Source organism: Seriola aureovittata, chromosome 5, assembly GCF_021018895.1.
Source record: "Seriola aureovittata isolate HTS-2021-v1 ecotype China chromosome 5, ASM2101889v1, whole genome shotgun sequence".
NCBI classification, from domain to species: domain Eukaryota; kingdom Metazoa; phylum Chordata; class Actinopteri; order Carangiformes; family Carangidae; genus Seriola; species Seriola aureovittata.
Window position 1 is genome coordinate 15,467,058 of NC_079368.1, and position 25,915 is coordinate 15,492,972.

The 25,915-nt window shown below is 44.3% G+C and overlaps 1 protein-coding gene across 4 annotated transcripts in view; it reads right to left on the minus strand.

The window, feature by feature from the left end:
* smtnb (smoothelin b) overlaps positions 1 to 25,915 on the minus strand; it is a 50,362-nt gene that overhangs the window by 16,646 nt on the left and 7,801 nt on the right. For all 4 annotated transcript variants that reach the window (XM_056377441.1, XM_056377438.1, XM_056377440.1 and 1 more), the window contains exons 2-9: positions 18,999 to 19,156; positions 17,017 to 17,095; positions 16,693 to 16,771; positions 15,736 to 15,815; positions 9,177 to 9,279; positions 5,034 to 5,740; positions 3,250 to 3,301; positions 1,802 to 2,383 (exon numbers count right to left, since the gene is read on the minus strand). In XM_056377441.1, coding sequence (XP_056233416.1) covers positions 1,802 to 2,383; positions 3,250 to 3,301; positions 5,034 to 5,740; positions 9,177 to 9,279; positions 15,736 to 15,815; positions 16,693 to 16,771; positions 17,017 to 17,095; positions 18,999 to 19,156 — 1,840 coding nt within the window. The remainder of the gene's footprint in view (positions 1 to 1,801; positions 2,384 to 3,249; positions 3,302 to 5,033; positions 5,741 to 9,176; positions 9,280 to 15,735; positions 15,816 to 16,692; positions 16,772 to 17,016; positions 17,096 to 18,998; positions 19,157 to 25,915) is intronic.

A 25,915-nucleotide genomic window follows, 5' to 3' on the forward strand; every position in this document is an offset into this window, starting at 1 on the left:
GGCCTGCTCTCAGTCAGTGGGAGACAGATAGGTTCCCAAAAAAGGAGCCCAAAACCATTAAAGCAAATTGAGCTGAAAAGAAACCGTGTGACTCTAGTGAAGGAGCCCAATGGGGCTGCCAGAATGTGTCCTGGGGGGGTGTGGGTGTGTGTGTGTGTGTGTGTGTGTGTGTGTGTGTGTGTGGGGTGGGGGTGGGGGGGTGGTTGTAAGAGGTGAGGAGGCTGTAATCACACAGGTCCAGCTTGAGTCTTAAATAAACTGTTTGGGTTGGAGATCCCGGTTGCTGGGAAGAGCTGAAACTTAAGACGTCTTGTATGGATAGACCATGACAGCAGCTGTAGCACTGTAGTAGCTTTGCTTCTGAAATGGACTGGGATTCAAGCTGGTCATGTTTTCATTACATGCATTTAATTAATCCCTGCTGGTTCTGTTTGCACTGAGAGTATATACTGTACCGAGTATGTACATTACAGGAACATTGTAACATTGACTGGCCCACTGCTCAACATGCCAAGTAGGATAAACTCATACCATCTATGGATGAGCACCTGCTGCAGTTCTCCAACACCTTCTAAACACTACATATTTTAGTATGTTTTCCTTTTTTGGTTGTGATGTAACACGTGTATCCACCAAAAATCCTTGACTGTTAGATCAGTACAGATGATATTGCCGTGCATTATTTTTCAAACTATGCTGCACAGTGATATATATATATATATATATATATATATATATATCATACATTCTACTCACTTCTTGAAAAACAGGGACAATTGTAATTTTAAAAAAATGTACAGCATAAAATGACCAAAGATTCATTTAAAAAGTTACTTTCACCTCATTGTGTCATGTAAATAACAGGTCAGTGCAAAGCCAGTAGATGTACTACATATCACTTAATTCTACACTGTCATGTACCAACACTGAACAATACGTTCTTAAGTGTTTGCATCAGGGAAAGTATTCAAAGAGGTACACATAGAAGCTGTTTTTCTGGCATCCATGTTTACCTGACAGAAAACAGACAAAGGTCTCTTGCTGCATTCAAACAGTGGATGTCAGTGTCTTTAAAATGTTTGTCTTTATTTTAAGAGCATTCTTAGGAATAAATTAAGCAAGTTCTTGTTCGTTTAAAAGAAGCAGCATGTATCACACAAAAATCTACTGTGTGGCCTCATTCAATTGCACTGTTATATAGTAACAGTATTACTATTCAGCTTGGCCTGAGACAACCAGTTGTTGTCTCCTTTGTCCCAATATACTCTCTACTGTTGACTACTGACCTCACCCTCCTCCACACTGCAGCAGCACGCTCACTTTATAACAAATGCCCTTCAGATCAACCATGCTGTTTTGTATTCAGCCCCAACATCTATCCCCACTCATCCATGTGCTTTGCTTGGTCTGACAAACCCCTTGTCATCATCCCACTTCTGACCGACTCCTTGGCCCCGGTCGCCTCCCACAGCGACTGGGATTCCATCATGCTCTACGGGTTGATATTAGCAAGGACAGACATACAGTGGCTAAATTAGGATCATCCAAACCTCCTGAAACACAGTTGGTGATAGCTTTTCATACTGTACCAGCTCCATATGAGGCTTAAAATTGTCAATGCAATTAAATTTGACCTAAAACCCCAGTGCATTAAAATTTAGTTTAGATAGTGTTCAGTTGTGCTTCCAGATCAATAAAACCACAAAGCTGCAAAAAATTGCACAATGTTAAACCGGTTATTTGAGCACTGAGTGAGCTACAGTATAAGCACTTCCTGTTGCTATAAGGTTGATACTCCTACCTGCTCTTTGCCCCAGAGCATTAGGGGTGATGCGTGGGGTGATGGTCGTGATGGGGACGATGTTGCCCCTAGAGGAGGATGTAGAGGAGGTCGTGGCTCGCCCATCCTTGATCTCAATGGTGAGGAAAGTCTTCATGTCCGGGTCTGCCTCTCCCTGGGTGACCTGCTGTGCAGCTGCTTTCCCTGGGGTCCTGTCTTCCTTTGAGTTACTGAAGGCGTGCACATCTTTTTCAGCTGGTTGTCTCGTCCCGCCCTTGGAGTTCTGCGATTGGCTGGCTGAAGACAGAGGTTTGTTAGCCCCACCTCTTGGCTGAGGTGTGGCCTGACTCTGAGATGCGGCAGAGGTGTGAGATGTGGAGTCTCCAGATGTTTTGAGTGATGCTGCTGTGTGTGTAAACAGCTCAGTAGCTCTGGAGAAATTTGTGTGGCCACTGCTGCCGGGGGTTGTCCCATTCCTCAGAGGAGCTTTCTTCAAAGCTGCGACATTTGGGCTCGGGCTGGGCTCTGCGAACTTGCGCATTCTGTCACGCACAGAGTTGGTGCAGTTGAATTGTTCCGACACAGCATTTTTCTTCTCAGGTGCTGCAAAGACATAATGCAGAAATGGAGTGGAAATCACAGAAAAACACAAGAGCTCAATGCACGAGAGACACAGAGCCTATTTCGCTTCTCCCATCTCCTTATATTATCTCCTCCTCTACCTCAAAAAGCCCTCTCTCTAGGTTTTGTTCCTGCCCCTTTATTTTGCTTGACTTAACTTCCCCTGTTTCACTGTCTTTCGGGTGCAATTTTTTAGACATTTCAGGACATGTTTCTTCCACTCATGGATACTTTTTCATCCTCTGATCCTTAATACCGTCAGATACTGTGTATAAAGCTCATGATTTGGCACTGGCCCTGCAATGGAAAAAACACTAGTGATTAGAGGAGAAGATATTCACTGAGGTCATCCTTACAAAGGAAAAAAAAAAAAAAAAAAGATGTGCTGCTCGGGGAGGGGGAGACCACAGTTTATAGTACAGTGGACACAGCAAAGAGCACTGTCTGCTAGAAAGAGAGAAACGGTGTATATTACAACATGCTCTCTTCCCAGCCTTACACAGTCACACTAATGGCTGTGACTGTCTCCATGTACTGGAGTTCTACAGTGTGTGAACTATAAACCATCTGGTGTGATACTGTCACATGCTTTACATTTAATTAATCATTTAGTCTGTAAGATGTCAACTAAATAGTGACAAACACCCATCGCAATTTTCCAGAATATTAAAAATTGTTCTACAACATATTCAATTAACAATGATTTAAAAACAGAGTTCAGCAAAATTCTCCCTTTTGAGAGGCTGGAAGATGATGAATGTTTGGAAGTTTTCCTTGATCTTAAAATATTATCAAAAATGATGCTGATTAATAAGTTCAGGACTAAATGAGTTGGACTAGTTTCTTACCAGAGTCCTTTGCTTTGTCACGGGTGAAGGGAAGATCCCTGTTAACTGTTATCTACAGAGGGAAAAAACAAAGACACATGGCAGAAAAATTAGTCGAGGAAGTGGAGGAGATTAAGGGCTAACATGCAGTGTTTGCCTGGATTGACAACCACAGAGCTGCTGCACTGAACAGCTCCATGTTTAACAGGGCAGCAATGCACATTCATGAGGAGCAAGAGTCGGGATGGATGGCCGTGGTGACAAGTACACAGACCCATACACACACACACACACAGACCTACACAATCCTAAATACAGAATCAACCAGTGGTGTTTTCATTATGTAACATTTGTGTATAGAGTGAAGCAGTGGGCCTCTGTTCTTTTTTTGGCAGTGGGGGACATGATGGGCCCCAGACTGTTTACACTTCTGTCAGGAGACTGAGCATCGGTGTATATTGCAGTGAACAATAAAAGAAGCCTTGGGTAAACACATTAAGAGGAGCGACACGACGGCGTCATAGTGACCTGAGCCCCCAAGATTGGAAATGTTGCTTAACAGTGAGCAGTGCAGAAACACCAGCTCTGTGTGTTTGTGTGTCCTCAGCACTGTGGGATGAAGAGAGACAGAAGCTCTGGCCCGTAACGCTGCGTGTTCCTCTCCGACAGCAGGTGGGACTGACATGCCGCTGAGGTGAAGCAGAGACACTCAGGTGCACAGTGTGTGTATCCAAGTAACAAAAGTTAAACAGCTCCAAACAAGAGCCCAGCACGATGTGTTTATGGATGCCGATGTGACCTGGGTGTCACTGAAGAATGGAGTGACGGGATTACTTGTCGGGGGATAATGACATGGAAAGAAACAAAGACGGAGCTTGGCCTATTGCTGCACGTGACTGTGACTCTGTAGCTCAACACCCCACTCTAGTGGTGCAGCTGTGATAAATACTTTGTATTATTCTTGCCATTCACCTGTCCTGAGATACAGATGGGTGACAAGAAAAAGCAACATGAAGTGTCTTAATAAGCCTCTACAGCAGCTACAATCCCCTTTAGCATGGACTCTATATGTCTCTGTAACTCTGCTGGAGGGACAAACACCATTCTACCAGAAGATATTCCCTCGTCAACAGATTTGTCCAGAATCTTTTCATCGTCAAAAAGTGATTTCAGCGCTGTTTTTAAAAGAAAATTGTGGGGCGTCGTGTAGCGTAGTGGTTTAAGCAGAAGTCGGCCCCGGTTCGAATCCCGCATCGGACGGCCTTTCACTGCATGTCATTCCCCCTCTCTCTGCCTCTCCGTTTCCTGTCACTCTCCACTGTGCTGTCCATTAAAGGCATAAAAGCCCAAAAAAATATACAAAAAAAAAGAAAATTGTAAGTAGCTTTGTATCATTAATACAAAGAAAAAAAAGGGCGTGTCTGTGTTTGACTGACAGCAGCAGGGAACAAGAGACAAGGTTAATAAACTTCTGTTGTAGCTAGATCTCATGGGCAGACAGCGTTTTGTTAATGTGTCTTACAAGGCCAAAGTGACATTTGCAGGTTCGTTAAACATGCTGTTTAATGTGCTGCAGTTGAGGGGCTAATTATGTCTCTATCCTGCAAACTGATGGTAGCAGTGCACTTGTTCCAGCAAACAACATTTTCAGTGATCCCTCCTGCCCTGAATGGAAGCTAGATTTTGTCTCTCCTCTTTTATTCAGTGTTTTCCTTTAATTTGTCACCTGCCTGTACGTTCCAGACTCAAAGACGGCACACATTTATTCGACATACATACATTAGATATACATAAGGCCTGTATACCTTTTGTTTCTGGAAGTCAGTTTTTCCCTTGGTGCTGCCACTGAGCTGAACATCTGTAGGATCGCTGCGAGATAAAATGGCTCCATCAGGCTGCTCCTGGTCAACGATGTGATCCTGGTCAGACTGAGCCTGGAGGCTGGCTGGACCTTGGCTTCTGCTCTCGGTTTCTGAATCTGTGCTGTAAGTTGAACCACTCGTTGCTATCTCCACCTCCTCCCCTGGACCCCTCTCCTCAGAGGACATACTCACGCTCTGGTCAGATGTCACCGAGTCAGTCCGTTTCCTTGACAAAAGACCGACACTATCTGAAGCCCCAGAGCCCAAACGGGGTCTGACGCCAGAGTCGGAGACATCTGAGCCCAGTCTCTGTCTGATATAGGACTGGGAGCTGACGCTTCGCTCTGATGCCCCGGAGCCTAGCCGACCACGCTGGGAGGAACTCTGGCTCCTGTCTGAGGCACCAGAGTCTAGCCGGGCTCTGTAGGCTGAGCCCAGAGTCTTCTCTGAGGCCACAGAATCAAGATTGGACTTGGAAAGCACCGAGCTCACACTGCGGTCTGAAGCTGAGGAGTCTGACCTTTGACGGTGTGACAGGACCAGGTCAGGCTCTGTGGTCACAGCCTCTCTCTGAGGCTGGATGAGCAGAGGCCCAGAGCCATCGTCCTTCACCAGGTGATCGAGAACCAACACCATGCCTGAGTTGGAGCCTGCAAAAGAAAACACAAAGGAAAGATGATAAATACCTTTCTGTGCCTCGTGGCTTTTATAAATCAGAATAAATGTTTTATAAATGTTTTCTTCCTCCTACATTAATAGTAATCTAAAGTGAACAGGGTGTTACTGTATGTGAGCAAAGAAAGCGGGAGGTGGTGACGTTAGAGACTGAAATGATGGAAATGAAATACTTCCGCGGCACTGGGGCCCCACTAGAGGCCGGGCTAGAAAATATCACTCAGGATCAGAGAGGAGGCACGTGGAGACGTGAGGGGAGGTAGGCATTTCCTTCAGACTGGCCTCAGTTCCTGAGCAAGATTTGTGAGATTGCGTTGGTGGATGTGCGTAAAGGAGAAGGAAGGGTCATGAGTGGAGAATGGGAGCATGTGGTACAACCGTAGGTGGTGAGCAAGTACAAGGAGTCGAGGAGGAAGTGGGGGTGAAATAGAGACCAGGACAAGTACTTCCCCTCCCCTCTGTCCAAGTTCCTTCACTGCTCCTTCTCTCCTCAGGAAACCACACTCCAAACAACACAGCGGTGCCCACATCCTCCAACTGCGACACTCTCTACCTCCAACACCCGTGGTGCTTCTAGTGGACGGAATATCTGAGGTTGTGTATGGACCGCAGATAACGAAAACAGCGAAAACTGAGTGTGTATCCGATTCCTACATCACATGTAGACACCAAGGCATGAAAACACGCCTGCTGACCTGTGTTTGCACCAACTCTGCAACCAAATAGGGTTCACCAAGTATGCATGGCTGTCATTTACAAACCAAATCAAAGGGAGACTCCAGTCTGACCGGCAGCCGCAGCAATCTCCCTCAGCTTTGAACTAGACAGGATTAAGGGTGGAGCTTTCACAGCCTCATTTAAAGCAGCTGATCTTTTTTTTTTTATTCCTTATTGTGTAACACCTCAAAAACAAAGATGCTTGATTGTGCACAGAGTCAATTTATAAATGGCAGCAAGTTGTTGATTAAACAGACCAGGTGATTATGTAATACAGTCTGAACAGAAAACGTGATTATGACACACAATTGGGACAATAAATGGCTACCACACATTCTCACATGTGACACTATGAATGGTCCACTGGACTGCAGTGTTTACATCTAATCATGCACTCAACCCAAACTCAATTAGTGAAGTGAGAGCCAAAACACTGCTCCTTCTACCAACTCTCATGTTATTGTTCATATTTTTGCCATTGAAGAAAACGGTCATGTCTATTGTGTAGCGATTTCTGGGAAAACCCCCACTGCTCCTGGATAATGACAGGCTTGCTTTTTGCTTTAAAATAGCTACAAAAGCTGCACTAGTTGTGCACTAAGCTGCCAGTCAATATATAGCCCACAAACAAAGGACAACCAAGGGGTTTTTTTTATACTTCTTTCACACTCGAGCAATGACCCAAAGAAAGCTAATGTTTGTCCTCGCTGTGAACGGGTCAACACAAGTTTGAGCGTTTGTCACAAATCAGATTTTTGCAAAACAGGAAGAGCACGGTTTTCCATAGTAAATTTAATGTTACTATAAATAGCAGAGACTGAGTGACTTCTAGCCCTCTTAACCATGAAGCCCACTCTTCTTATACAAGTTGCTGCAGTATCTTTTCATCATGTTACCATATAAAGAAAATATATGCACTGCGCTGTTAAAGACTGGCAGTCCACAGCCATGCTAGTATCTCTGGGAAGCTTCATTTGAGCTGTCCAAAGCCACTGTAATTCATCCTGGGGGAACTTGAGATATTGTTGTTGTTGTTGAGACTTTCAGTCTTTATCTAATGACATTAATTGAAAGTGGTTGAGCTATTTGTTTATAGAATTTACACTGGGATTATAAAGGGACTTTATACATGCACTTGTATGGTTTATCCGTGACTTGAATGGTGCTACAGTCGCAGACCACGGTCTTTTGTGAACGGCAATGACCTGATACATATACAAAACGCTGTTGTGTTCAGTCCTACATGTCATTCACAAGGTTTTCGTGTGAAATTGGAATTAGTACTATGCTCAGACTTGAGCTTGAGTTTTTCTCTTTTGGGAACTTGAGGCACACAGCACATTCCACTGAGAGTCTCTGCAAACATTTCATTTCCTAAATCACAGCCTTACCAGTTACAGTTTGCACTAAAATGCAGTACAGCTGAACACATGGTCATTGAGGTAAAGAATGTAAATATAAGCTTTTTTTGTCTGAGAGGTAGAGGTATGTCTTTGAGCAGCGTTCAAAGACCAAAAACAACGAGCCACTGATCATCCAAGGGCAATCTTTTATTTCCTGCTACTTTCACTCAAGAACCACAGGCCCACCTTGGCTACTCTGCCCTGTCCCAGCCACAAACGTCCTAGCCTTTGTTGATTGGTGTCCTCCTTTGCTTTTCTACGGTGGTCTTTTTTTTTTTTTGTTCACCCCTGCTTCACCCTGGTTTAAATTGTAAAGCAGGGATAAATCAGTAACACTGGGGAGTTTCTCCGCCACGTCAATCGAGCCAGAGTTCTCTTCTGGTATCAGCTTTATTTAGCAGAGGTGTGGCTTTTGGGTTTCCCTCTGTTCCCATAACCCCACCACCATCCTCCAGGTCCATGAGAAGGACACTGGGAGTCAAGTCCAAGGCAAACCAGGCCACACAGAATGAGATTATTGTGGCTGTCGGCCTCAGGCCTGAGCTTCAATATAAGATGAAAAACGCTTTCATCTTCAGCCCGAGATGTCCTATATGAAGTGAATTATCCAATTAATACTTTACCCTGAGGTGTTTAAACTGGACAAGCTATAGGTAGGGATACATTTATTACTCGTCAACAATGCTTGTTTGTCATTTTACAAGCTATTCATCGTCGGCTCTGCAAGTGTGGCTGCAAAGTTTCAAGGATTCAGGTGAACGAAGCGCATTCATTCCCTCCTGAAGGCTTGCATTCATACTACTTTATTAATGGGCTAACAGAGAGGTTAATGTAATTACTTCACACTTAAGAAGTCAAAGTCATTAAGCCTATGGCAGCGAGTGACTCCAAACAGTTAATAAAGTTAGATGAAGGAGCTTAAAGAGCCTGAACTAATATGACCTCCTGACCGCCACCTCTGGAGAATGGCTCCTTTGGCTGACTGTTTTAACAGGCAGTGAAGAGGAAATTGCATCAAGACGGATGTATGCAGTCACGGGTACACACAACAGAGGTGGTCAGTGTTGGCTACAAAGCTTTAGTGCTTACCCTGACATGTGGATGTTGACATGTATATAGTTTTCTGTATTTCAACGATCCCAAAAGAGTGGCGTGTCCAAACATGATCTAAATATGAGGGCAAATACTGTATGTATACCCTGCTTTCAATATGTATTAACGCAGCCAGTCGACTGTCCATCAATGTGAAGAGCAGTCCCATACAGTTTGGTGCTGAATGAGTGTTTCTCACCTATTCTCTGCAACTCTCTGCTTTGTTGTGTCTGCTGGCCGTGTAACTCCCGGATCTGAGATCTGACACGCTCTCGTTCACTATGACTCTCCCGCTCTGTCTCCTGTGGGGGAAAAAAAACAAACAAAAAAAACATGCTTAGTGCACTTCAATACAGCTCCAAAAGCCCCATTCCTCTGATCGAAACCAGAGTGAAAACATCAGCTCTACGATCATCTGTTTGAGGTCAGCCGGTGATCACAACAGTCTTTTGTCTGAGGTCGAGGTCAAATGCCCCAGAACACGATGAGCTACATGCTTGGCCAGCTGAAAAAGTAAAGATCTGTTTTATTTTCCATTGTATATGTCTGAGAGAGACGCCCTGAGAGCCAACACATAATACAGCTTTACAGCCTGACTTGACTTGTGAAGCTTCTACTCTTTCAAGATTTCCTGCAGACTAACACAGTAGAAACTGCAGCTTTTCTGCAGCACCCCTGGTGCTTTTCTGCACTGATAGAGGAAAGTCACAGCAGGAGGTAGATCTCAGAGGAGAGGCAGCAGTATTTTGGCATATGGAGAGGAAACGGGAGAGGTGCGGAGGGGAGGACGGAGAGGGAGAGATGAAGACGCCGGTACTACTGTTGGGCCTCTGGTGCCTGACCTTGAGCTACTCCACAGGAGAATCAGCTGCACAAATAAGACTCCTCTGAGCACGTGTGCACACACTCTTTAAATCACTCCTCCACTTATTCTTAATCCACATAGAGGGCTCGCAAACTTTACTATTAAAGGGCAAAAAGCTCTTATGTAGAGCTTCAGATGGTATGCGTCATTCTGCAACCGTATCCCAGCACATAATCTCCTTAAAGGTGTTTTACAAGAGGCATCTGGGTTAAGAATAGAATCCAACAGAAGTTTGGGTGGATCTTGAAAAAACATACAGGACATGACCTTAAATACTGAAAATATAATAGACCAGATTTGCAGCCAACCATTACTTCTGAAAACACACTCAATCTTTCAAGCAAGAAAAAAAAAAAAAAAAAAAAAGCACACACACCCAACTACACAATCACACGCCAAAATCAGTTTGCCGTGTGTAAACAATGTTACTTTAGACAAGAGGCTGGCATAGCTGTCAACAGCAGTGTGAAAATCTTATAAATCACACCTTTTGTGTTTTAAAGGCTTTTAATCAATGCAGTGTGTGATCAGAGCTGACAGAGAGGGACCGCCAGTTAATGCGGTGAACAAACACAAAGCGTTCGAATTTAAACACAACCGAGAGGCAGAGGTGAGAAAGGAGTCGAGGCTTTCTGCTCTGTTGACTGTGACCTTCCCCACCTTGAGCAGATTACAGGGCAGAGCGGCTCAATCACTGAGGAGAAAATGTAATCAGACACTGTTGCAGGAGACGGCAGCACAAAAAGGAAATCAGGAGTGGCACTGCTCGGGTTGTAAACAAAGACAGATGATTGGATTTACTTTGTAAAATAAGTGAAGTTTTATTGTTAAAGTTGTCCAGGAGAACTCAATCTATGTCTATGAATGAAATAAAAACCTTTCCTCATAAGGAAGATAGAGAATTGAAATACTAAACTGATCATTATAAGGATGTCACTTTTTACGCACACTTATCCCCATACACAGAAAAAAGTGGCAGCACAGATTCTGGGGCATAAAAGAGTCTTTTCAGCTTTTCAAGACCACGGTAAATGTTTCTGGGGCAACAAGTCCGGGGCACTGCAGTGGAAAGCAGAAATTTAGTGGAATGCTCCTTTAATGAGTTATGACAGTGTCTGGTGAGGACACAAACAGTCCTCTGCATCAGCACAAAGGACTGAGGGTACTACAGTGTAATAATGGCCACACACAAAGGACGCTCTCCTTCTGAGTGGAGTCACTCAATCAAAGAGTCACGGGAAGATAATTGTGTTTGAGCCATAAACACAATTAGAGAGAACGAGCCTTTCCTCACCCGCCGCTCCTCTCCCTCTCCTGCTACTACCAGAAGTCAGACAGACAGCCATCATTTCACAGCTCCCACTAAACCACAGGGAACATATTTCTCACAGACAGTGAGGCAAAGGGGGGAGAAAAGAAAAAAAGGGAAGATAAAGTGGAACTGGAGACGAGAGCTTGGGACCTGCTGCCAGCCACCATGCTGTCATTAGCGGCTTTCCTCTGGGCCCAACATTCAGGACCTGACAGAGTGGAACCAACACCGACACCGTCCCACTCCAACGCTCACCCAAACCATTTGTCCATCTGGCCCTCAGGGGCTTGTTTGTGTCAGACTACAATTGCAAAATCTCAACCTCGTAAACACAAAAACAACTGTCCCCTCTCATGACCACAGCGAGAGGCCCGGGCCATCTGGACTCCTCTGAACCCTCAACAACAACAACAGCGAGGCAGAGGCCGAGCCAGCGCCGAGGCACACACCTTCTTCACCAACCGGTTCAGACAGCTGAGATCAGCTGCGGATTAACAGACTGGGTTTCAGTGCTGCAGTTTTCCATGAAAGTTAAATCCATCACTCCACGGATGAGGTCAGACCATTTGAGGGTCTTAAAGGCCTCCACGTGGAAGAGGAGAAGAAGAAGAAGAAGAAACCTGGCGGCTCATTTTCCATTACTGCAGCCCGAGGAACCACATGCTCGGCTCACCTCCAATAATTGAAATACAGTAGCTGGGATGAAGTAGCAATCATCTCTGTATCACACACGCTCAAGTCTCGAGTGAGTAAACCCACAGAAGTCAGCGCTGAGCCTCATTCTCATTTTGACTTACTGCAAATCATCCCATGCCACTCTCAGCTCACTCACTTACTGGTCTTTCTTTTCCCAAAATGGATCCACTGTACTTTCTTTTTTTTTTTCTTCTTCCCTTCAGCAGACTTTCTCAAGTCATCTCCAAAGCCCAATTTACCTTCTCCATTGCAGAGACAAGGCCCAGTCTTAGACAGTTAATCTACTCAGGTCTCTTCTTGCAACAAGTTGATGATGAGATCACAGAATAAACAAAACTCTGTCTGGATCTGCAACACCCTCCCACCCAACAGCCTACCTGTGCTCTCCCAACACACCTAGATGGCACCCAAACCTGTAGCCTCAAATAGACACCTCACAGGGTTAAATTACTTAATATTTAAGGTTTAAAATACACACATTAAATATTCAAGGTTTATCTCAATTTTCTTTACATTCCTTACTCGCATTATTTCTCTATCTGATCCATTTTCATCTCATGCATCATTAAGGATATATACTATATCCTTAGATATGACCTGTCAGCTAAAATGAACAAAAAGTTAATTAACTATATACATATATATATATATATATATATACACAAACCTGAAAGGTAAACAGAGAAGCAGTCACGTCCCATTCTTCAGTCAGACAGAAACAAACGCAGACAGATGTGGAAAGACGTTTAAATGGGTCTTTCAGTGGAAAAAAAAAAAAGATGAAGAAAGTCAGAGAGGAGCGTCGGTCTGTGACACACGACAGCAGGAAAATCAGCAGAGTGACATTTACCTTCTCCTCACCAGACTGACTGCCTCTCTCTCTCTCTCTCTCTCTCTCTCTCTGCAGTAACCCTCTTGGAGTCAGGACGTCCACTGTTCTGCTGCTCTACTCCCTCAGCCACATCATACATACTCACACACACACACACACACACACACACACACACACACCACACACACACACACACACACACACAAACATATACACCACCAACACCACACACACACACACATAATACCAACAAGCCACTCCCTTGACTTCCCCTCCCTCCCATTCTGTCTCCACAGGGATCTGACCCCCACCACGCACACGCACGCACACACACACTCTTTCCTTACAGGTTAAAGGGTTGCCTGGTTGACACATTAACTCACATACTCCTGCTATTGTTTTGACCTGTTTTTTTTTATTTCTGTAACTGCTGTTTTACTTGAGACAAAGAGATATTTAACTATAACAAAACCTCATTTAAATGATTAGATATTTTGCTCAGTTTTATCCTACAATAATGAATAAAGGTCCCTTTTCATACTGGTTTTTTTTCCTTTTTTTTTTTGCTACATACGTATAATTAAAGTTTTTTTATAAGCTGTTACGGTATGGTTTCACCCAAATGAGCAAAAGGAAACTTTTACTGTAGCTCAGCTATCCTTGCATGTAAACCATGCCCATTAAAAACAGCCATTAACTTCTAATGGGAGTTGGATTCTGGTAAAATTACAGATGAACAGCTACATTAGTCCACTAATTAAACACGCATACGCTCAATATATATTCCCCCTTAAGTTTTTGTCACACAAGTTCTTCAACTGGTGTTTGTTTCAAGCTGCTTCCACATATTGCATGTTGTGTGTATGTATGTGTGTGTGTGTGTTTGGCTGCTGTGGAAGCCTATCTAGGACCTCCATCTGCCATGGGACAATCGCACTCAGCTCAAAGAGATCCGCTGCTGTGATGTTGAGTGGAAGGAGCCCTGCTGCTGCTGCTGGTTGATGTTGTTTTTGGCCACATCCCCATTCCAGCACAGACTAGACTGCTGAGGCACAGCTGGTGGGCTGACTGTCCGTCTGTCCGTCCAAACCCCCCCCCCCCCCTCCTGCCTCATCACCAGCCAGATCTTCAACCCCCCTCCTCTTCCATCACACCACCTGTGGCTGACAAACCCACCGCCGTACCACTCAGCTGTCTTACAGGAAGTGAGGTAAAAAGGCTTGAATGCTAGAGCATCCTGTGACGCCAACATCCTATCATCGCTTCCTAACTGAGGAGAATACACAGACGCACACACACACACACACACACTCACACACTCACACACACGTGCACACACACAAAGGAATGCACGCAAGCCAAGCGCAGGCTGCAACAGACATGATTCACCAGAGCATGACCTACTGATAATGTGACTGTATATTCCTTCAAATCGCAGATACAGCACTGTAGATGTTCCTTCAGTTTTATCACTCAAAAGGCTTAGTTACAACAATGGTGACCGGACACAGTAAGAATTAACTTTGTTTTTCCTCCATAGAGATCTCGTCTACTGGAAACAGACCAATCATATAAAAGAAAATAAAAAGAACAGTGATCAAACACAGCAGATAAGATAACACCTGGAAGGCTCCCACAACAGTTCAGCCTTATGTTTTTACATCGCGTTCACTGCAACAACCATATAATTCGATCTGTTACACTTACACTGAAAAAGACTAAAGTTTAGTTTAACTCTGAAAACACAGTCCTGTTGTCCTCCACTAGAGGGCTGGTCCGCTGTGAGAGACATCTGAGAGGAGGCTGGAGTCTGGGGTTTTAGAGAGTGACTAAAGGGATGTGATGTCAGCCATCAAAATGCAATTAAAGTGTTTAATCAATTGTAAAATACTTTGAATCTCTTGTCTCTCTCATATACACTCAGTAAATGCTTAACTTTGGTTCTGTGGATGTGTCAAAATGTAAAGACCTGTGAAGATAGATGTGTCGAAAAACAATTTACTACCTTCACTAAACACTAGGCTCAAAGTAAGTTTTATCTTTCTTGTCATACTTGGCCAAACCTGAATGAGGATATAAAAAACAAAACACATTCCTTTCTCCATGGCAGCCTAGACATGTGTTTCGTGTGTGTGTGTGTGTGTGTGTGTGTGGTGCAGCCACATTCATGACACAGTGTGTGTGACTCAAGTCACAATGCTTGTTGTTGTTTGCTGCATTCTTCATTGTGGCAGCAGAGAAACCTCAGTGGTCACTGTTGCCATGTAAACAAACTCAGCACCCGCAAATTGGTCTTTGCACAGTTCATCCTTGCAAATGGAAGCTGACAGGAGTGCACAACAGATCATCAGTTGTAATGGTGATGTGCAGACTGTATCAGCTTCACGCTGTGATATTTAAAAAGACTGTTGACATTTGAACTCAACAGTTAAACAAATAAAAAGGAGTTTGTTGTTTTGATTGTTTTTACAAAGCTACAGTGACAGAGGAGAGGAGTGTAGATTTGTAGCCAAGATAACAAGGCTGCCAGTAGACGTTCCTGCATGCACTCGCCTTAACGTCGCCACTGTTCTCTCGTCTGCGGTCCCAAACAATCCCATTCACAACTGCACACAGTCTGGTGGTGACGAAAGGTTAGAGAGCTCCTTCTCCTTCCCCCTGGTAATCCTTAAATAGGCATTATCTTTTAGCATGTGCCAGATTTACCGTCTTTAGCTCCCATTGCCCTCTTTCCTCCCATTTCCCCTCTTCTCTTCTTCTTTCCCTTGTCCTGTGCACGAGCACGAACACCCCCTGTTGCTGATTGGATGGAATAGTGTTGTGTTACTCAGTCTGAGCCACTTTATTTATTCCCCATTTACAGAGCCAGGGCTGTGTAAGAACACCAGATTTTTTTTCAGCGTACACACACAGAGCAGCCAGCTAGCAGGCTGTGAGGAGATATTCACTGAATTTGACAAAAAGTGAATTGGATTAGAATCGCTTACTCCATCTTTAATCATTGATCCCACCATATATAATGAAAATCACACTATTAACTCTGCTGTACTCACTCCAGTTCCCATGCTGCTCTGGGGATCCACACACTCAGGATCCGGGCGGCACCCAGGGGCTTTTACCCTCTCCACAGTCGCTAAAAGACACACATACAGCAGCAGCACTTAGACAATAATCAGGATGAAACAGGTGACAAACACAAACACCTCTCTCTTAAATTCTTGTCACATCTGATGCCAGACTTCTAGCACCATCATGGTCATTTCTGAAACGACAAGATGATCTGAGGTGTCAGATATGGCCCTTACAGAGGCTGGGCAGGGTGGAAGTTGATCAAATTTTGTCTGTATTCACCACCCGGTCCATGCATCAGTGTTTCAGAGTGACAGGGGCCTCACACAGACCAGACAGCACTAAGGAATGAAAGGAATCCAGTATCTGATCCAGTATCATAGGTAGATCTACCACAGAAACTATGCAAACCACAGAGAGCCTGCTATCTGTCCCACATGAAATATGCATTCACACTCATTAACAATGCGTATTTCTCCCCCAAGTTTCTTAAAAGTTTCCTTTTTAACTGCCAAAGTTTGGTGCCAAAACATATAAAATCCCCAAGTTTAATCAAAATTGGAGCAGTGGTGTCCACAATATGACACTGTATTGAGAATATTGAGCCGAGGATATTGAATATCGAGCTTTACTTTGGCTTATGGCGACCTATTTATGCCCTTTGTAAGGACTGATGAATGTGTCATGAGTTTTCTGTCAACCAGAACCTAATTATGGCCTTTTCAAAATCGGACATTCTGACTTTGTTTTTACAGAACTATCTTCTGGCAAATCAGATTAAGTATTTAAAGTGCCAGAAAACACATGCAAGTTTTTGCATTTTCCTCTAATCGGTGAACAGATGCATCTATTTAACTTTCATCTTAGCCAGTAAAGTGGTATCATAGTAAAGAGACATACAGACACAGTTTGACTCCATGTTATCAAACAGCTGGACTCACCTTGCTGCTGTTCTTCTCGGACTTGTCGGATGGCTGCTCTGATCATTTTCCTCTCCTCATACTCGCTGGCGGCGCGGAGCTTCAAGCAGACAAGTAGAAAATTATTATTTCCTTTATTTTACCAAGAAGTCAGATACAACATTACAGCTATTTAAGCTCGACAGCCTCTTAAGAGAAACATGTAGTGCGTGTCCACACTCTTCACGATGCCCTCAAAGTTTTCGATGGACATAAGTTTATCTAATTTTGGATTTTTCTGCATATTATTCCAGTTCACATAGTCAGTGTCACCATATTTCATGATTTTTGTCCATTGATACTCACCATTTTCGTGAGCTCATCGATATCCTGTATTGATTGCAGTTTTCGTGACAGGACGTCCAAGTTATCGCCGGATTCTGATCTGAGAGAAAAAGAGACGGTGAAGTGGTTATAATGGTGTTCATTGTGAGTGAGCATCAACCTGTGCTCATGCAGAAAATTACAAGTTGGAAATCATAGTATCTTAAAATATCAGAATGCAAATCGTCTGCTTCACTGACTCTAACCCGAGGCCTCTCTGCGCTTGTGAAGGCAGCAGGAGACAATTCAAAGGTTTCTTAGCCAGGAGAAAAAACCATCAGAGGATACACTCCCAAATCGAGCATTGGAAAAAGTGATACTGTGGCATCACAGATCTGACAGCAGTGACACACTGCGACTGAAAAAACAAAAAAAAGCTGCTCTCATCTTCCACTTTTTTTCAGTCTCACATTTCTCGATTTCACTGCCTGCTTTTTATGTTGGTTTCTATTACTCATACGCTCCCGCAGTTCTCTCATTATCCTCGTGTTCCTCCATTCGTTGGTATTAAAGGATGTGTGGCACGCTGGAGTGGAATATTTCACATTCCTCCACGGGATAGGAGAGGCACGGGATAATGCAACTTTCAGATGGGTTTGCGTGTGCATATGTATGTGTGTGTGTGTGTGTGTGCGTGCATGTGTCTTAATATGTGCTCACGTGCATGCATTTGCTACAGCAGGTATGCTTTCTCTAGCAGCTCCACTGAGGTACCTCTTTTGTTATTGTAACCCCAGTCATCTGAGCGCAGCAGTGAATGGAAATGATTAGGTCCGGCCACTGGTCTTAATAGGATTCAGTGACAGAGAAAGAGAATGACAGCGGAAGGTTGGATATCCTCTTCACATCCAGTACTGTTAAATCTTTACTGTGCTCCAGACCAGACGCTGGGATTGTGCCATAGCCTTGAACGACTGCCAGTCTTTAAGTCTTAAATTAACACCTGTTAAAGGACTCGGGTCATCCTGTTCTGTAGAGCTCAGTATCTCATGCCCACAGAGAAGAAACTAAAGACCATCAAAGGTTTAAATCCCATACCTGCTAAATATGCAATGTCCAGGGAGAGCAAAACAGTCTTTATGATGTTTTGCAAATTAATGTTAACTGTTAAACAAGCATTTCTTGAATGAGAACTGGCAAGATGCCACTGTCAGCCAATCAGGCTTCTCTAATCTCATAAGATAAACCTGCTAAGTTTGGGCTTTACAGTTTAAATTTGGCATGATTGGGTAGATTCAGGGAATTCAGGAAAAAAAGTTCAGTTGTTAACTCTGGTTCATCAGAAACAGCCTGCTTTGATCACGTCAAGCTGCATCAATCATCATTAAAGAGATCTTAACAACATTTCTAATTGAAGTAACATTATAGTTTGCATTAGGGTGTATATCCCGTTCTAAAAATACCAATAACCACAATGTTTACAGAAACACAATGATGGTAATTTAAAGCCTGTTTGTCCTGTTTCTCATTTCATTCGCCAGCAAAAACATGTTTATTGACAAAATGGCAAAGGAGCCATGAGAGCTGAGTCCTCACTCTGTCTGCATTCCTCCGCTGAATGAAGGTGTTGGGAACTGTGCATTACTGAACTGAAAAAACATTAATAAATGAACTGAGAAAAACGACTTCAAGGCTGACAGATAACCTGACACGAGGACAAACTTTGAGAAGTGAGTCTTCTTTCTGATTCTAAAAGTGAGAGTATTTACTGTGAAACGTGCGCACAAGATGGAAAATGGAAAATTTATTGTGGTTGCAGTTTTCTGTCCCCCATGATTCCCTAACTTGACTTTTCCAGGCTTTTCCCACAAGAGTTGAGGAATGCTGCATCTGGGTTTGTGACTGTTTTCTCAGCATCTCCAGTTCACCTAACCCTGTGCAGTTTGTCATTAGGACAGGTCTGTGTGTGTGTGTGTGTGTGTGTGTGTGTGTGTGTGTGTGTGTGTGTGTGTGTGGTCTCTCACCTGTGCTGGTTCTCCTTGTCCTCCTGCTGCTTGAGGCGTGTGGGACGAAATCTCTTGCTGGCCAGAGCGGCCTCCATGTCCTCAATCTCCCTCCTCCTCAACTCCCGGATGGCTGAACGGATGAGGCGTCTCTCGTCCAGATCCACGGTTCCATCCAGCTGCACACGCGACACAAAAAGACAAACACAAACAGCGACGTGAAGGTGAATACAAGTGTTAAAAGTGTGCTAACACGGCAGGACGCCACACAGAAAGTCAAACATTTGGCTTGCAAAGATTAGTCACTTGTCCCTCTTATATTTGCATCCCTGAATGAATACACCACAGAGGCAAGGTGAGGAAATGGCGGAGGCAGAGTTACATAAAAATCAGCTTCTAAGGGGTCACAGGCTTGTTCTCAGCGTAAGTACAGGGCGGCCAATGAGCACAACTGCAGGGCTCTCGGGTCAAAACATAAGTCGTAGCGCTGACTTCTTTTCAGTCGCCATCTCTTCCCCTCTGTAATTAACCCAAACAAGGACAATAAGGCACTTGTTTACAAGAAGGAGCTGAGTTTCAGCCAGTCTGCCCTCACAAACACACAGCTGTCAGACAGAAAGACACAGTGTCCTGTAAAGTTCAGGAATCCACCTGCAGGGAACTCCATTTGTGATTTTTAATTATTCCAGCCTAATCAGAGTCACAGCTGACAGTGAGTAGCATTCAGGTGTGTATAACATCCAGACATAGCTGGACCAAACATCCCTGGCTTACGTTTAAATGTGTGGTAGGGAGTTAGAGGGTCAGCAGGGCCAATGGGCGGCTTATAGACTGGTGATGACAAGTGATCTGACTTCACTAATGTGAAAAGACAGGACCACCTGAGCAACGTACGGAGGATGAGAAACAGGCACGCCAACAGCTGGTGCTCGGCTGAAAGAAAGAAGTGTGCTCAGCTCAAGTTATCACCCAGGTGTCTTCTTCTCTGGCTGTATTTCATCACGGCTGAACAGTAGCTGGGCTGCAGGAGGCCGCAGAGACTCAGATATTGAAGTGGCTCACTTAAAACACTCACCAAGTCATTTCATCGCTCTGAGTGACTATTAGTTTAAAGGGTATATTTTTTCAAGCCAAGGAGGAGTAATTAAGGTGTGTGAGCATGTGTGTACAGCACGCCTGCCGACAGACAGACACTCCACCCCAGCGAGATGCATGCTTTCATGTTAGCGACTGCTGTGAGCATAGGAGGGTAGAGGGAGCCCTCTCCTGTCAGGTGGGAGACAGATCTCTCTTTTGGTCGACAGCGGGAACCTGTCAACACACGCAGAGATGAGCAGCTCCGCTGTCAGGCTCTTCTTATAAACCTCACACTCAAACACACACTTTAAGGTTCCCTGCTGCACCAGTTAAAACCTGCAGGGTTCAGGCACAAACCTTTGTATGCCAACTGCCTTTTACTAAAGGGGAGCTGGATGTGCTTGTTAAGCTAAGCCTTACACCCTGAAGGGTTGAAAAGGGAGTTGATGTGATGGGCCCCGCTGCTGGGCCCAGAGGAGGGGGGTGGGGGGTGGAAGGGAGGAAGGGGGGGTGGGGGGGCACATCAACTCCCTTCTCAACCCAGTGGTTTTGAGGTCTCACTGTGGTTTGACAAAATATGCAGCCCAAGCTGCACTGGCTCGGAGGGGCGCTCCTATATACTGTAATTTGTGGAAATTTAAAGTGCTGAGCTGACTGAAAAGAATGAGTAAGAGAAAAAAGTGCTCAGAAAAGGCAGGAAGAAAGGATATGAGAGAGGAGGAGAAGTATAATAAGGGAGAGTAAAGCGGTTAACAGAGAGATAGGATGACAAAGTGAAAAAGAGAAAAATGAAAGAGAAGCTAGACTCGTGTATGCCTAAAAATGGGCAGATGCGAACTGGGTGGGAAAGGGCCAGGCTTCACACAGGTCATTCCTCACATTCCTGCTGACTCACAGGGAAAAGAGATGGTAGTGAAATCAGGAACTGGGTTTGGGTCCAACCCAGCAGTGAGATGATACGACAGCCCGGAGCAACAGTGTGAAGCGGGAAAATAATGAGAGGAAAGAGGAAATGAGAACACACTTGCACATTTCTATCACTGGCCAGTGTCTCACACACACACACACACACACACACACACACACACACACACACACACGAAAGAAGCCCTCTGTTACCACACTGTCAAGCTCACTCCCAAATGTGTGTCATGATGTGATTATACAGCCAGTACGATGCCAAGTTTTAGGACTGACTGATTTATTTATTCATTATGGAGATAGAACAGAGAACAGCCTCGGGCCTGGGCCTCTACTTAAAAACAGTAACCTCTGTTTGGCATCTCAGAACAGGCTGCGTTTCTGGCCTGTGTACTGCACATATCAGTTTAAACATACAAATACAAAATCACAAAAGAAAAAAAGAGGCAATGAACAGCTCCCACACTCCAAAGCAGTTACAGTAATCTTTTCAAATACAAGCACACTGGTGGGAAGTGATGATAAGAGATGAAAAACAGTCCCCTACACATGCACATCAGCACTTTGACTTTTACCTGCTTTAACAACACAACTTCAAGCAGCAGCAGCTGTTTTTTTTTTTTTTTTTTTTTTTTTTTTAAATGGACCAATCAGTGCACAGACGGCTGCCTGTCATGTCAGTTTGGATTGGTTGCAGTATTAAAACACTAAATACAACCGGCCAATCCAGCTGGCACAAGGCCAGTGGCTGTAACTGACTTTTCCTTTACGTATTTAAAAAGGGGAAGAAAAAAAATAAAAATAAATGACCAATAACTCCACAGGAAAGTAATGAGTGGGCGTAACCCGAGCAAATAAACCACACCTTAAAGTTGGGCATCTGCCAGAAAAAACAGAATAACCGTTAAAGAGCCAGAGACGAAAACACTCACTCGTCTGGACACACTCCATTTGACTAAACTACCACATGACAGTGGCTTTTACAGTGAGGAGTCAGGGGAAGAAAAAAAAAAAATCAATCTAGTTACTCAGTGACAGCACCTTGCACCACTGACAAATACCAAAGGCATTTTTCAAACCAGCCCACAGACATCTGGGTAACCAACTGTCACTGTGGCTCCAAATAACAACACTGTGACCCAGAGAGCAGCCGTTATACCCAGACAGAAAGCTTTTCATGCAGTGTTGCTTTTACTGCTAACAGACATATGAGTCAGAAATCACACATAACAAATAAGACACACACACACACACTTATGTTTTCAGAAAAGATGCAGCCACTGAGACGTCACCGAGCTGTCAGCACCTGTAATGACGGCAGAGGGACAGTCATGTTACAGTCTGGTCTGAAGACTCACCCCCGTCACACCTGTTGGCTTTTCTACCGAATCACCTGACTCAGCCACTGAGATACAATGTTAGGAGGCAGGATGGGGGAGGTGGATATGACTGACAGGGTGATGAGAGAAAAGGCAATCCTGCAGAAACAGTTTTGATTTATTAAAATGCACTTAGTCACTGGTTTTAACCAGAAAATGATTACCTTATTTGGCTAAATTTTTTTGTAATGTTTCACAAGCTAGCTTGCTATGGCTTGTACTGTACCATCGCTGGCTTCGATTCACTTCCTGCCCAGCGGCAGCAGCAAAACCTCAAACCTGTCCAAAGACTTTCGACTGAAGGAGCTCAATCAATCAAGGCCAATTAGAGAGCGCTCATGGTTTACCATTAATCCCGACCAGCTGGTGACACACTCCTGAGGACAACAACACTCTCTGAACTCATCTGCTGCGCATGAGAGAAACAGATTTAAAATAGGATTCTGATGGAAACAGTCTCAGAAGTGGTCACATGTGGCGGGAAGTCAAGGTTCTTCAGGTATTCAAAATATACTGAGCTACTATTTAGTGGGTCTGCCGCCTATGGCTGAGCTAAACACACACGCTCTAACAACTACCTGTGGGTGCAGCGCTGAAACAGGATTATGTTAAACCTGTGGAAGTGAAAAGAGACAGACCACTCAGCTAAAGCGCTGTGCAAATAGAAAGCAATTTTGTACAAGCTCTGATTTGTCGTAATTACACCCCTCTGTCCTGCTCCTTTCATTAGAGCATTATTCATAGGAACACGTATCGCCACATAGAACAGCTATAGTCTCAGGCTCTTCTGAGCATTTGTAGCTACTTAAAACTTGGATTAATGGTAATGAATCACTTATAATGTCCAAGCTCTGTCTCTCAGTTTAAACATGTCTGTACACTGGGCTGAATGGTAAAACATGTTAGTTTACATACTAGGACAGCTGATATGTGTCTCTTTTCCATTATGTTGTGTGCCGTCAGGTCAAATGTTACAGCCCGGTGTGTAGAAGACATCTACCCTCACCTCTCCCACACACACCCTGGGAGCACAACGACCCTTCAGGCCGAGTCCCGACCTTTTGACTCCCAGTGGGTGTGTGCATGTGCTCGTCTCATTTTCTGTTTTTGCAATTAATGCTTTCTGCTTTGTGGACTATGACGGACTGAGTAAATTCCCTAACACCTAGTAGGAGTAGGGTATGTATACTTTCTGCAAGAAATGTGTGCTTGTGCATGTGCGTCCACGTGCATGGGCATGAGTGAGCGTGGGGGGGGGGGGGGGGGGGGGGGGTCCTGTGTGTTTGTGCCTGAAATGAGGGCTACAGTAATAATTTCCAGAGCAAGCTGAGGTTAGAGTGCAGCCAGGCAGCAGATTGGATCAGTGCTTTAAACTCACTTGTGTCAAGCCCACGAGTGAGTTTGCCCTTATAAGGACACATGGGACACTCCCTGCAGCGGAGCTGAAGTGGATTACCAGCTGCCACTGAGGAAGCTGGACGAGTACAGACATCGAGACAGACACAAATAAACAAATGAGAAGCACCGATAAGGTCAGAGAGTTCAAAGATATTTTTCAAATCTCTTCATTGCCTTGCTTTGGGGAAAAACTCCCATCTGAATCGGGTGGAAGCCGATTAATCATTTCTCAACACCTGAGGAAAATGATGCATGCTTACAGTGGGGCGGTGCACACACCACACCCACTGAAAAATGGAAATATAATCAGGATACATGAGAGCCCTGCAAGGTATGGGACTTTATTTTCTAAGAAGAGGGAGTTTCAGTCACCACTCTGCTGAGAAATTAACAAAGAAACGAACCAGATTCAAGGTTGAAACTCATTGTGCTGCACACTGAGCTTTTATTGGATGGGGAAATACACACGCAGGCAAGGGAGAAAGAAAGATTACTGTACATGTGGCAGCATGCCTTCTGTGAGTGTGGCTAAACGTGTAGGAAAGCTTAACCTTTCCTAATAACTGGATGGTAGGACAAAGGCACAGAGCAGACCTGGGAAAACAGTGTCCCCTTTTACACTTGAGGTAGCAGGCATAAAGAAGAGACACATGGAGGAATGCATGTGGGTCAGAGGGGGGTATAGGCTTCAAAAACTTTCTATAGTTCTATAATGATGCACTAAAGGCAGATCTGAACTCACACATGTTGTGCATGTTACCAACTCATGCTCATAGCACAGAGACTTGCATTAGTCAAGTGGACGCCACATGCTGACGGATTAATCAGAACACACTTGATTATGCACACATGGTCGATGCTCTGATCTGAAGTGTAAAATATTGGCCTTTCAGTTCTGTGCAGAGCCTCAAAGTTATTTCTAATCTTTGCTGCTTTGTTGCACATCCTTCCACCAAAAACAACCCTAAATAACCTACAGTCATAAAATTCCTCCTGGGCTTCATTCTGCTGCCTCTGTGAGACATTTTGGCCCCTTTCGGTTGTCTGGCTTCTCACACTTTGTCTTCTCTGAATGTGCTTCTCCTCAGAGCTGCAGATCAGGTCACAGAGAGGGATATCAGGTCAGTCACAGTCTGGCCAGGACAACCGTGCCCCACATTTGGGAGCTGGCCCCTCGAAAAGGTTTCCTATCATACAACAAAGGCAGAAAGCTGTCACACTATTCAGATCTATTGTGATGCATTATTGATGAACAGTACAAAGTCTGAACATTACTTTGAGCATTCATTCACTTTGGCAACATTTACTAGTGGGCATATCACTTTATGTTCTTTTTATGTTCACTTTTTTGTTTCAGCATTTTATTCATTCCCTCAATTAAGGAAATCAATGCAGAAACAATAGGGTAGGATATTTACAGCTTCAGAGTCATCATACCTAATCATGGTAAACCAACAGAGCAAGGGAAGTGTCTACACCTTGTTGGTAGGGTACGTATAGTGGTATCTTCCATCAGTGATCATAAGCAGAAGATCTCAAAAAGCATGACAGATTACAGCAGGAAGGAGCTTTCATAAATAAAGAGATAAGAAAGACTGCTTTCAATCCTGCACTTTAGCTGGGCCTGTCCTGTGAGCAGACCAGGGTCAAAGCAGGAGCAAGAGCATATGATGAATCTTCTCCAAATATGGGACATCGCTGGTCAAACCGAAGCCCTGCGTGACCAGCTCTTTTGGTTTAATGAGAAAAGAACCAGGAGGTGAGAGGGACATCCCACAGGAGGAAACAGAAGGGGGGGGTGAAGGACTTTGGGAGGCTGCAGAGCACAAACAGTTTGTTCTAATAAAGCCATTTGAGCCAGCCACGCTGACTCCGCTGACTCCTAAGATCCACCGTAGCTATGACAATTGGAGTCAGAGTCACACAGCGACAGACAGACAAAGCCAAACCAAATCTAACAGATCAGCTGTGTATATCTCAAGAATGCCATGACATTAACAACACTCAGCTGGAAAGCAAAACATCAACATCCGCTGGATGATTTTAGTGGATCTCAGGAAATGACTCTTTCCTGAGGGAGTCAATATAGAAAGGGCCAAAACCATAGAGTTTCTACATTTCTCTGACTCCGACTATATACACTTCTGTTTCTCTATTTCTTCT